We start from the raw sequence: 12,702 nt of genomic DNA, 5'->3' as shown, positions 1-12,702 counted from the left end.
AAGGCGAATGACCTATCATTGGACTACCTGTCTCTTCTTTTCTACCTAGGCTAACTGGCTGCACACACACACACCACACACACATGCTCAAGTGTCTTATGGAATATGGGTGTTTGCCTAAAAGAAAAAACTTTCCATAGAATGCATTTTGAAGGGCTTATCAATTGTTTGCTAATTGCAGAGTTTTGTTTTCTAAAAATTTCAAAAATATTAACATAAGGGAATTGACTAGAGGCTATTTAGGTGTCATGGGAAGATTGTATGCATCATTAAGCAACGGTCATTTAAAGTTGCAAGACATTATAGACTGCAGACAATTTTTAAAAATAATTTTTAAATTAAATAAAAATAAATTTAAAAAACTCGCAAATATGCAACTTTCGGCTAAATGTGTAAATACAAAATTTAAACTAACAAAAATAATGCTGAGTTTAAAGTGTTTGTTAATAATCTCTATAATTTTGATATTTTATTTACGTTTTTTAATTGCTGGAGTAACAAAAGATTTATCAATAACTTCTGACAGCAATGATAATTGTAAGTATTTTTATATATAATTTAAAATTTTATAAAATATAATGTAATGATTTATGTATCAAGCTCGACCTTGATAAAGGTCAAATCCAAAGAAAACTAAATTGCATTAAATATTTATTTTCTATTTTATTAGATATTTCCTCAAATCGTTATAAACGTAGTTTATTATCAGTGGATTTATATGAAGAAGAAACATCGTTAAATTGTTCACCAGCTTCGATTTTGGAATTTCCATCGGATGGTTTAGATAGACAACAAAGGCTACATGGTTGGATTTTACTCCATATTATTTTGGTGTTCTATGGTTTTTGGTTTTTGGCAACAATCTGTGATGATTATATGGTACCAGCTATAGAGCAAATTTGTTCAAGTAAGTTTTTTATTTTTTTTTTTCTGGACAAAAAAATTGAGCTAATTTAGAAATAAAATTTTGACAAAATTTTCTACGGAAATGAAATATTGACAAAATTTTCTATTGATATACAATTTTGACAACATTTTCTATAGAAATAAAATTTTGACAACATTTTCTATAGAAATAAATAAAATTTTGACAAAATTTTTCTATAGAAATAAAATTTTGACAAAATTTTCTATAGAAATACAATTTTGACAAAATTTTCTATAGAAATAAAATTTTGACAAAATTTTCTATAGAAATAAAATTTTGACAACATTTTCTATAGAAATAAAATTTTGACAAAGTTTTCTATAGAAATAAAATTTTTGAAAAATTTTCTATAGAAATAAAATTTTGACAACATTTTCTATAGACTAAAATTTTGAATAAAATTTTCTATAGAAATAAAATTTGGACAAAATTTTCTACGGAAATGAAATATTGACAAAATTTTCTATAGAATTAAAATTTTGACAAAATTTTTTAAAAAAATAAAATTTTGACAAAATCTTTTAAAGAAATAAAATTTGACAACATTTTCTATAGAAATAAAATTTTGACAAAATTTTCCATAGAAATAAAATTTGGACAAAATTTACTATAGAAATAAAATTTTTTTTCTTTAGAAATAAAATATTGAAAAGAGAAATTTCCATAGAAATAAAATTTAGACAAAATTTCTTATAAAAATAAAATTTTGCAAAAAATTTCTATAGAAATAAAATTTGGACAAAATTTACTATAGAAATAAAATTTGGACAAAATTTACTATAGAAATAAAATATTTAATTATATTTCATGTTAGCCTGATACCGAAACAGGCAATTGACGTCCAAATGCATTATATCTAATTATACAATTATTTTTCGAGCTTTATGGACAGATACAGATTAAGGAACATGGTTAATAGAGCCATTAAAAAAAACGCCAGATACAAATCTATACACGCCTGGACTGTACATGTTTCGGTTCGGGCGAATGAACCTTTCCACAGCCTTTAGTATAGATCTGACTGGGAGAGATAACTCAATTTTGGGCCCTTTATGCTAACTCCTTATGGAGAAAACATTTGGGAAATTTCCTCTTACAAATTGAATCATCTTTTCTCCCACTGTACATCATCTTTTCATATAACTTACAAGTCCCTTAATCTTATTTTTATTTCGTTTTATTGCATAGTAATGCAACAACACGAAATTTATTTTTAGAAAGCTAATTTGTTAGAATTCACGTAAGTGGTGAACAGTCGAACAATGCTTATGCTTTAGAAATGTTGACAAAATTTCTATAGAAATAAAATTTTGAATAAAATTTTCTATGGAAATGAAATTTTTACAACATTTTCTATAGAAATAAATTTTTGGCAAATTTTCTATAGAAATAAAATTTTGACATAATTTTCTATAGAAATAAAATTTTGACATAATTTTCTATAGAAATAAAATTTTGACAAAATTTCTATAGAAATAAAATTTTGACAAAATTTTCTATTGAAATAAAATTTTGACAAAATTTTCTATAGAAATAAAATTTTGACAAAATTTTCTATAGAAATAAATTTTTGGCAAATTTTCTATAGAAATAAAATTTTGACATAATTTTCTATAGAAATAAAATTTTGACAAAATTTTCTATAGAAATAAAATTTTGACAAAATTTTCATTAGAAATAAAGAATGGCAAAATTTTCTATTGAAATAAAATTTTCTAAAGAAATAAAATGTGGACAAAATTTTCTATGGAAATAAAATTTTGACAAAATTTCTTATAGAAATAAAATTTTGCAAAAAATTTCTATAGAAATAAAATTTTGACAAAATTTTCTTTAGAAATAAAATTTTGACAAAATTTTCTTTAGAAATAAAATATTGATAAAAGAAATTTCCATAGAAATAAAATTTAGACAAAATTTCTTATAGAAATAAAATTTTGCAAAAAATTTCTATAGAAATAAAATTTTGCAAAAAATTTCTATAGAAATAAAATTTTGACAAAATTTTCTATAGAAATAAAATTTTTACAAAATTTTCTTTAGAAATAAAATGTTGACAAAATTTTCTTTAGAAATAAAATATTGATAAAAGAAATGTCCATAGAAATAAAATTTAGACAAAATTTCTTATAGAAATAAAATTTTGCAAAAAATTTCTATAGAAATAAAATTTCGACAAAATTTTCTATAGAAATAAAATGTTAATAAAATTTTCTATAGAAATAAAATGTTTACAAAAATTTTTAAAGAAATAAAATTTTGACAAAATTTTCTATAGAAATAAAATTTTGACAAAATTTTCTTTAGAAATAAAATTTTGACAATTTTTTTAGAAATAAATTTTTGACAAAAAAATATTTAATAAAATTTTCTATAGAAATAAAATGTTGACAAAATTTTTTAAAGAAATAAAATTTTGACAAAATTTTCTATAGAAATAAAATTTTGACAAAGTTTTTTATAGAAATAAAATTTTTTGACAAAAATTTCTATGGAAATTAAATTTTGAAAAAATTTTTTATAGAAATAAAATTTTGACAAAATTGTCTATAGAAATAAAATTTTGACAAAGTTTTGTAAAGAACTAAATTTTGACAAAATTTTCTATAGAAATAAAATGTGAATAAAATTTTCTATAGAAATAAAATGTTTACAAAATTTTTTAAAGAAATAAAATTTTGACAAAATTTTCTATAGAAATAAATTTTTGACAAAAAAGTATTTAATAAAATTTTCTATAGAAATAAAATGTCGATAAAATTTTTTAAAGAAATACGATTTTGACAAAATTTTCTATAGAATTAAAATTTCGACAAAATTCTCTATAGAAATAAAATTACAAAATTTTCTGTAGAAATAAAATATTGAAAAAAAAAAAATTAATAAAATTTTCTATAGAAATGAAATGTTGACAAAATTTTTTAAAGAAATAAAATTTTGACAAAATTTTCTATGGAAATAAAATGTTGACAAAATTTTGTATAGAAATAAAATTTTGGCAAATTTTTCTATAGAAATAAAATCTTTTGACAAAAATTGTATTGAAATAAAATTTTGACAAAATTTTTTTATAGAAATAAAATTTTGATAAAATTGTGTATAGAAATAAAATTTTGACAAAGTTTTGTAAAGAACTAAAATTTTGACAAAATGTTTTAAAGAAATAATATACAACAAAACACAACAAGTGCAATAAACAGAAAAGAAGACAAAGTCAATGCTAACGCCAACTACAGCATTGTATTGTTATAGTTTAGTCGGTTACCATCTGTGATAGCAACATAAGTTTTACTGTGATATTAGTTTAAGTTAATTATTTTTGCAATTACAAAATATGTGTTTTATGTCGAATTCTAGTAATATCGTAATAATATCGTATTTGTTTGCAAATGTAATTGACGATAGATTGAATGTAAGTGAAACTTGTACGAAAATCAATAGAATGTATGTTAAGATCTAATATATTTCACTATTATATTGTTGCCAGATCCAATAAAAAAATCATCCCTGATGAAGCTGGAAAAAATCCCGGCGAAACGTTGGATGAAAATAATGGAATAATTCAATATTTGTCTTATTCGCATTCAAAAATGACCTTGAAAGCCCAGAGAAAATATATACAGAGAAAATATTAATTAGAATAAGGTCGATAAACAAATAATCTTGAGAAATAAAATTTTGACAAAATTTTCTATAGAAATAAAATTTTGACAAAATTTTTTAAAGAAATAAAATTTTAACAACATTTTCTATAGAATTAAAATTTCGACAAAATTTTCTATAGAAATACAATTTTGATAAAATTTTCTAGAGAAATAAAATTTGGACAAAATTTTCTATAGAAATAAAATTTTTTGACAAAAATTTTTATGGAAATAAAATTTTGACAAAATTTTCTATAGCAATGAAATTATGAGAAATTTTTCTATAGAAATAATATGTTGAACTGTTCTCTTTTATTCCATTATTTATATTAAATTTTGTCATTTCAGATTTTAAAATTGAAGGTGATGTTATTGGAGCTACTATCATGGCTGCTGCCGTGTCAAGTCCTGAGCTATTTATGAATTTTGTGGGTACATTCATTACAAAAGGTGACATAGGAGTGAGTGCCATTGTAGGTTCGGCGGTATTCAATATGCTGGCAGTTCCAGCCTGCTGTGGTCTTTTTGCCCTACAATGTCTGAAACTTGATTGGTGGCCCATTACTAGAGACTGCTTAATATTTCTAACAGCCATATTGACATTTTTGGGAATACTTCGAGATGGTAAAGTAATGTGGTATGAGGCTATGGGTTTGATATTGGCTTATATTATCTATATGTTGGGTAAGTGAGGTTATCTATTCCCATTTAATAATATGGTTATAATCATTGATTGCTGATTTTATTTTTTTTTTCTTAGTAATGTATTACAATAAAAAAATGGCAAAAACTGCTAGAAGGCTTTTACAAAGTTGTGGTGCTTATACTACAAATCAATATCGTGAAGTTTCGGAGCTAAGTTCTTTGTTACCTAAACATCGCAATGAATCTGCATTTAGTCTAGCCCATGAAGCATATTTATCATTAGATATTGGTTTACATTCATCCCACATGTTGTTGTATTTGGAGAATAAGGAAAAACAAGGTTGGCAACACTTTTTAATTATTTAAAAAAAATATATATTAATATTTATGTCTATGTATTTTAATCGAAATTTTTCTTCTTACAGATTCCATTAGATCGCCTTGGTCTTCCCAGGGTCATTCAGTGGTAGAGTTTGTATGTCGTTGGCCCATCACCTTTCTGCTTTGGCTAACAGTACCGAATTGCCGTAAACACAGTTCTTTCAAATATCTAACGTTTTCATTGGCTATAATGTGGACTGGCATAATCTCATATCTGGTAGCATTTGGCATAACAATCATAGGTGAGTAAAATAATTAGTATATGTAGTAGGAGTTTCGGCTCATTAAATATGAAATCTTATCGAACTGGTGTTATAAAGTACCACCATCAAATAAAATACTTTTGTAGACTTTGAGGGGTCTTAGATAATTGGCAATATTTTGTTGATTATAAACAAAGAGTTGCGATTTTAAAAATGAAATCGAAGGTAAATTTCAAATTCAAGTGATTTTTTTTGAAGTTTTATATGGGCCTCTATCACAGTTGCCACAGTTGGTAGAATTCTACCATTCTATTTTTTTACTGTTTGGTAGATTGGTCGAATTCTTGATATTTTGGTAGAAAATATACATACTCAACTAAGAGTTACTTCAATTTCATATTTTCTATAGAAAGAAAATTTGATAAAATTTTCTATAGATATAAAATTTTGACAAAATTTTCTATAGAAATAAAATTTTTTGACAAAAATTTCTATAGAAATAAAATATTGACAAAATTTTATATAGAAATAACATTTTGACAAAATTTTCTATAGAAATAAAATTTTGACAAAATTTTCCTTAGAAATAAAACTGAGGCAAAAGTTTCTCTATGAATAAAAATTTTTCCACAATATTCTATAGAAATAAAATTTTGACAAAATTTTCTATAGAAATAAAATTTTCACAAAATTTTCGATAGATATAACATTTTGCCAAAAATTTTCTATAGAAATAAAATGTTGACAAAATTTTATATGGAAATAAAATGTTGACAAAAATTTTCTATAGAAATAAAATTTTGACAAAATTTCCTATAGAAATAAAAGTTTGACAAATGTTTTTATAGAAATAAAATTTTGACAAAATTTTCTATAGAAATAAAATGTTGATAAAATTTTATATGGAAATAAAATGTTTACAAAAATTTTCTAAAGAAATAACATTTTGACAAAATTTTCTAAAGAAATAAAATGTTGACAATTTTTTTTTATAGAAATTAAATTTTGACAAAATTTTATATAGAAATAAAATTTTGACAAAATTTTCCTTAGAAATAAAACTGACTATTTTATATAGAAATAAAATTTTGACAAAATTTTCCTTAGAAATAAAACTGAGGCAAAAGTTTCTCTATGAATAAAAATTTTTCCACAATATTCTATAGAAATAAAATTTTGACAAAATTTTCTATAGAAATAAAATTTTCACAAAATTTTCGATAGATATAACATTTTGCCAAAAATTTTTTATAGAAATAAAATGTTGACAAAATTTTATATGGAAATAAAATGTTGACAAAAATTTTCTATAGAAATAAAATTTTCACAAAATTTCCTATAGAAATAAAATTTTGACAAAATTTTCTATAGAAATAAAATTTTCGATAGATAATTGATAAAATTTTATATGGAAATAAAATGTTGACAAAAATTTTCTAAAGAAATAACATTTTGACAAAATTTTCTAAAGAAATAAAATGTTGACAAATTTTTTTATAGAAATAAAATTTTGACAAAATTTTATATAGAAATACAATTTTGACAAAATTTTCCTTAGAAATAAAACTGAGACAAAAGTTTCTCTATGAATAAACATTTTTCCACAATATTCTATAGAAATAAAATTTTGACAAAATTTTCTATAGAAATAAAATTTTCACAAAATTTTCGATAGATATAACATTTTGCCAAAAATTTTCTATAGAAATAAAATGTTGACAAAATTTTATATGGAAATAAAATGTTGACAAAAATTTTCTATAGAAATAAAATTTTGACAAAATTTCCTATAGAAATAAAAGTTTGACAAATTTTTTTATAGAAATAAAATTTTGATAAAATTTTCCATAGAAATAAAATGTTGACAAAATTTTCTATAGAAATAAAACTGAGGCAAAAGTTTCTCTATGAATAAAAATTTTTCCACACTTTTCTATAGAAATAAAATTTTGACACCATTTTCTATAGATATAAAATTTGACAAAATTTTCTACAGAAATAAAATTTTTACAAAATTTTCTATAGAAATAAAATTTTTACAAAAATTTCTATAGAAATAAAATTTTTACAAAATTTTCTATAGAAATAAAATTTTTACAAAATTTTCTATAGAAATAAAATTTTTAAAAAATTTTCTATAGAAATAAAATTTTTAAAAAAATTGTCTATAAAAATAAAATTGTTATAAAATTTTCTATAGAAAAAAATTTTTGAATAAAATTGTCTACAGAAATAAAATTTCGACAAAATTTTCTATTGAAATAAAATTTTAACAAAATTTTCCATTGAAGTAAAATTTTGACAAAATATTCGATAGAAATAAAATTTTGACAAAATATTCTATAAAAATAAAATTTTGACAAAATTTTCTATAGAAATAAAATTGTGACAAAATTAAATAAATAAATTCAATATTTTTAATATATACAAAAAATAGGTTTCCTTATGTTAACAATTTATGGTAATTGTCTCATATTAGCATTAAAATATAATTTCGGGCATATGACCACCACGACCATTTTGCACAAAGGTCATTCTGGAGGTTAAATTTTCGACCATCATTTCAAGCATTTGAGGGCGTATTTCAGCAATGGCAAGTTTAATATTGGTTTCCAAAGCGTCAATCGTGGCTGGTTTATCCACGTAAACTAATGACTCTAGGTATTCCCACACAAACGCGGAGGCCAATTCACCGATCCATTTATCGGAATAATGTTGTCGTTGAAATTTTCTTTTTCAATAAGTCCGTTTCGCCAGCAGTATGACAAGTGGCACCATCCTGTTAAGATCACATTTCGCTTACATCCAAATCTACACCAAAATCATGATTCGACATCGATTTCCATTCACGGTAACGACGCGTTGTATAGAACATGTTCATATTTTATTTCTATAGAAAATCTTGTCCAAATTTTTTCTATAGAAAAAATTTTCAAAATTTTATTTCTTTAGAAAATTTTCACAAAATTTTATTTCTATAGAAAATTTTCTCAAAATTTAATTTCTATAGAAAATTTTCTCAAAATTTTATTTCTATAGAAAAATTTCTCAAAATTTTATTTCTATAGAAATTTTTTTCTATAGAAAAGTTTATGGAAATGTTATTTCTATAGAAAATTGTTTCAAAATTTAATTTCTATAGAAAATTTTCTCCAAATTTTATTTCTATAGAAAATTTTCTCAAAATTTTATTTCTATAGAAAAATTTCTCAAAATATTATTTCTACAGAAAATTTTCTCAAAATTTTATTTCTATAGAAAATTTAGTCAAAAATTTTATTTCTATAGAAAATTTTATTTCTATAGATAGTTTTAAAGATATGAGGATCGATAATTCCATCAGCCTCTAGAGAGCATCTAACAGTATATTTATCAGAATGCATTGGTAATTCTTGAACGGCGTTTGGATTATCTTTGCTCCAAATATGGAATTTTTGTTTGTTGACATATCCATTGAAGCAAAAAATGCGCATCATCACTGAAGGAAATTTTGCGGTAAAGAAACGGATTTTTGTCTAATTGATTAAACTATTTTTGAAAAAATATTTCCACAATTTGGAAGCGTTGATCTGGAGTTATGTTGATCTATTCATGATGATTTTCCTAGCAATACTGAGTAGAAACGTCACTTTAAACTGTCCAAACAGCTGTCAGAAAAGAACTCATAAAAACCACCCTTTAATATGTGCATGCAGGGTACACTTATAAGGTAGAATTAGTAAAACAATAGCAATTTTCTCTTGTTTCTATTTGCACTTGGCCGTAATCCTTCTGTGAAATTCCGTTGCTCTCATTGGTTGGTTGGTTTGTGTGTGTGCTTGTCGTAATTCTTCTGTCAAATTTCTTCTCTTCTCTCTTATTGGTTGGTTGGTCAGCTGGCTTATGCTTCTACCTTATAAGTATACCCTACATGTGATTACAGCTGAAAAATTACTGATTAGCACAGGGTGACTCATGATTTATATTATACAAAAAATATTTGATCCAGTTAATTTTTAATTGAAATATCTTCAATCACAGAAATGATAGTTTCAATTAAAAAATTAATTTATCCAATTAAAAAGTTAATTGATCTAATTAAAAAAATAATTGATACTATTAATTTTTATACCATCCACCATAGGATGGAGGTATATTAACTTTGTCATTCCGTTTGTAACACATCGAAATATTCCTCTAAGACCCCATAAAGTACATTCTGGGTCGTGGTGAAATTCTGAGTCGATCTAAGCATGTCCGTCCGTCCGTCCGTCCGTCCGTCCGTCTGTTGAAATCACGCTAACTTCCGAACGAAACAAGCTATCGACTTGAAACTTGGCACAAGTAGTTGTAATTGATGTAGGTCGGATGGTATTGCAAATGGGCCATATCGGTCCACTTTTACGTATAGCCCCATATAAACGGACCCCCAAATTTGGCTTGCAGGCCCTCTAAGAGAAGAAAATTTCATCCGATCCGGCTGAAATTTGGTACAAGGTGTAAGTATATGAGCTCTAACAACCATGCAAAAATTGGTCCACATCAGTCCATAATTATATATAGCCCCCATATAAACCGATCCCACGATTTGGCTTTCGGAGCCTCTAAGAGAAGCAAATTTCATCCGATCCGGCTGAAATTTGGTACGTGGTGTTAGTATATGGTCTTTATCAACCATGCAAAAATTGGTCCACATCGGTCCATAATTATATATAGCCCCCATATAAACCGATCCCACGATTTGGCTTTCGGAGCCTCTAAGAGAAGCAAATTTCATCCGATCCGGCTGAAATTTGGTACGTGGTGTTAGTATATGTCTTTATCAACCATGCAAAAATTGGTCCACATCGGTCCATAATTATATATAGCCCCCATATAAACCGATCCCCAGATTTGGCTTTCGAAGCCTCTAAGAGAAGAAAATTTCATCCGATCCGGCTGAAATTTGGTACATGGTGTTAGTATATGGTCTCTAACAACTATGCAAAAATTGGTCCACATCGGTCAATAATTATATATAGCCCCCATAAGCCTCTAAGAGAAGAAAATTTCATCTGATTCGGTTGAAATTTGGTACGTGATGTTAGTACATGATATTTAACAACCATGCCAAAAGTGATCCATATCAGTCCATAATAATATATAGCCCCATATAAACTGATCCCGTGCAAAAGTCCATATTGATTCGTAATTATTTGTAGACTTACCAATACATACCTTTTTTGTCTAATATATAACACGTATAGACTAACTCACAATTTAGAAAACGATGTTAAGAAGTTTTAAGATACCAACCCAATTAATTCGATTGTGGATGACAGTCTTTCGTAGAAGTTTCTACGCAATCCATGGTGGAGGGTACATAAGATTCGGCCTGGCCGAACTTACGGCCGTATATACTTGTTGTTATTTTTGTTTCAATTAAAAAATTTGTTGAATCAATTAAATTTTTAATTGAATATTTATATTTTTTAAAACTCAATTAAGACTTTAACCCTAGACAGTCATCCTTCGCCAAAATGACGAAGCATAATTTCATTTTCGATCTAAAATGTGTTTTTGACGATTGGGTTATGTATTATTGTAAATTGTATATTGTCTTCTTTAATAAATATTTTTTCTCTCTGTGTACTATTATATTTATCAGCTATAATTTCAATGATTTCTGATTTCTTTTGCAGGTGACACATTAAACATTCCCGATTCGGTTATGGGTCTCACAATACTGGCCGCTGGCATGAGTATACCCGAAGCTGTTTGCAGTATTATAGTCACGCGACATGGACAAGCGTCAACGGGTCTAAGTAATTCCCTGGGATCTAATACATTTGATATATTACTTAGTCTTGGCCTACCCTGGTTTATAAAAGCCTATTTCTTACCCGACAATCCTCAAGAATATTGGGTTTCGTTAAATTCCAATGGTCTAACATTTGCTGGAGTTTCTCTACTAACTTCATTAATGGGTCTATATATTATATTTGCATCGCAAGGATTTACTTTAAATCGGAAAGTTGGTTTTGCATGTTTAGCATTATATTTAATTCTAATGACAATTAGTATTCTGGTGCAATTGAATGTATTTTTCCCAGTCAATTTACCCGTTTGTAGGCATTGAGCGCTACGTGATGGGTATACACATAGTTTTTTCCTTTAGATAGGTGATTAGATTAATTTTCTTATTATTAAGTTATAATAAATATTTTTTTTCAGAATTTTAAGTGTATCCGATTATCACGTGAATGTTCGATAATCCAAAATAAATAAGCATCTATTTAATAATATTGCTATCAAAACACTTATGCTGGGGGGGGGGGGGGGGGGGGTGTTGATAAGTACCTTGTACCTGAGTACACTCATATGCATTGAAAACAAAGGTTCGGAAAACAATTATAAATTATTCAAAATGATATGAATGAAATAATTGGTCCGTCCCTATGTCCCCAAAAGACCACATTTTTCATTGTGAAAAAAATAAAAATTAGAACATGGTACGCAATCCATGGTGGAGGATACATTAGATTCGTCCTGGGCGAACTTTCGGCTTTATATACTTGTTTCAATTTAGATCCTCACTAAGCAAGCAACCATTTTATCTCAATTTCATTGAAAATCACTCCTTGAAATTTAATATTCAGGAGATTAATTCAGTTTATGTATTGCAGAACATTTTCATAGCATATTTTTAGGCTACACAAGGGTCTCCAGCAAGCATTATCGTAAAAATGGAAAATTGCTCACAAATATAATTTTCGACTCCATTATTGGTTAAGACATCATTTCCATTACCTTAAAGGGATTTGGAATCAAAGTGTACAAAAAATATATCGGAACACCGATATAAATCGATTCCCAGATTTGACTTCTAAATCTTCGCGGAGTAGTTAAAATTTGGGCCTCTAATTATCATGCGAAAATTGTT

General features: G+C 25.7%; 1 protein-coding gene across 1 annotated transcript; it reads left to right on the top strand.

Moving 5' to 3' along the window:
- The first annotated feature begins 289 nt into the window (after positions 1-289).
- On the top strand, positions 290-12,062 carry LOC142229549 (sodium/potassium/calcium exchanger 5-like). Its single transcript, XM_075300115.1, has 6 exons — positions 290-537; positions 671-907; positions 4,921-5,256; positions 5,333-5,557; positions 5,643-5,840; positions 11,462-12,062. The coding sequence occupies exons 1-6, from the start codon at positions 372-374 to the stop codon at positions 11,896-11,898; spliced, it is 1,599 nt and encodes a 532-aa protein (XP_075156230.1). The 5' UTR covers positions 290-371; the 3' UTR covers positions 11,899-12,062.
- The last annotated feature ends 640 nt before the right edge of the window (positions 12,063-12,702 follow it).

The sequence above is a fragment of the Haematobia irritans genome, chromosome 3 (assembly GCF_050003625.1).
Source record: "Haematobia irritans isolate KBUSLIRL chromosome 3, ASM5000362v1, whole genome shotgun sequence".
Lineage (NCBI taxonomy): Eukaryota > Metazoa > Arthropoda > Insecta > Diptera > Muscidae > Haematobia > Haematobia irritans.
Note: the sequence above shows the minus strand (reverse complement) of the source record. Positions and strands in the feature narration are given on the sequence as shown.

What these genes read in the sequence shown, in the direction of transcription:
- LOC142229549 (XM_075300115.1), top strand. Translation starts at nt 372, where the DNA reads ATGCAACTTTCGGCTAAATGTGTAAATACAAAATTTAAACTAACAAAA. An exon ending in TTCTGACAGCAATGATAATT is followed by an intron (nt 538 to 670) that starts GTAAGTATTTTT and finishes CTATTTTATTAG; the next exon opens with ATATTTCCTCAAATCGTTAT. An exon ending in ATTTGGCATAACAATCATAG is followed by an intron (nt 5,841 to 11,461) that starts GTGAGTAAAATA and finishes TTTCTTTTGCAG; the next exon opens with GTGACACATTAAACATTCCC.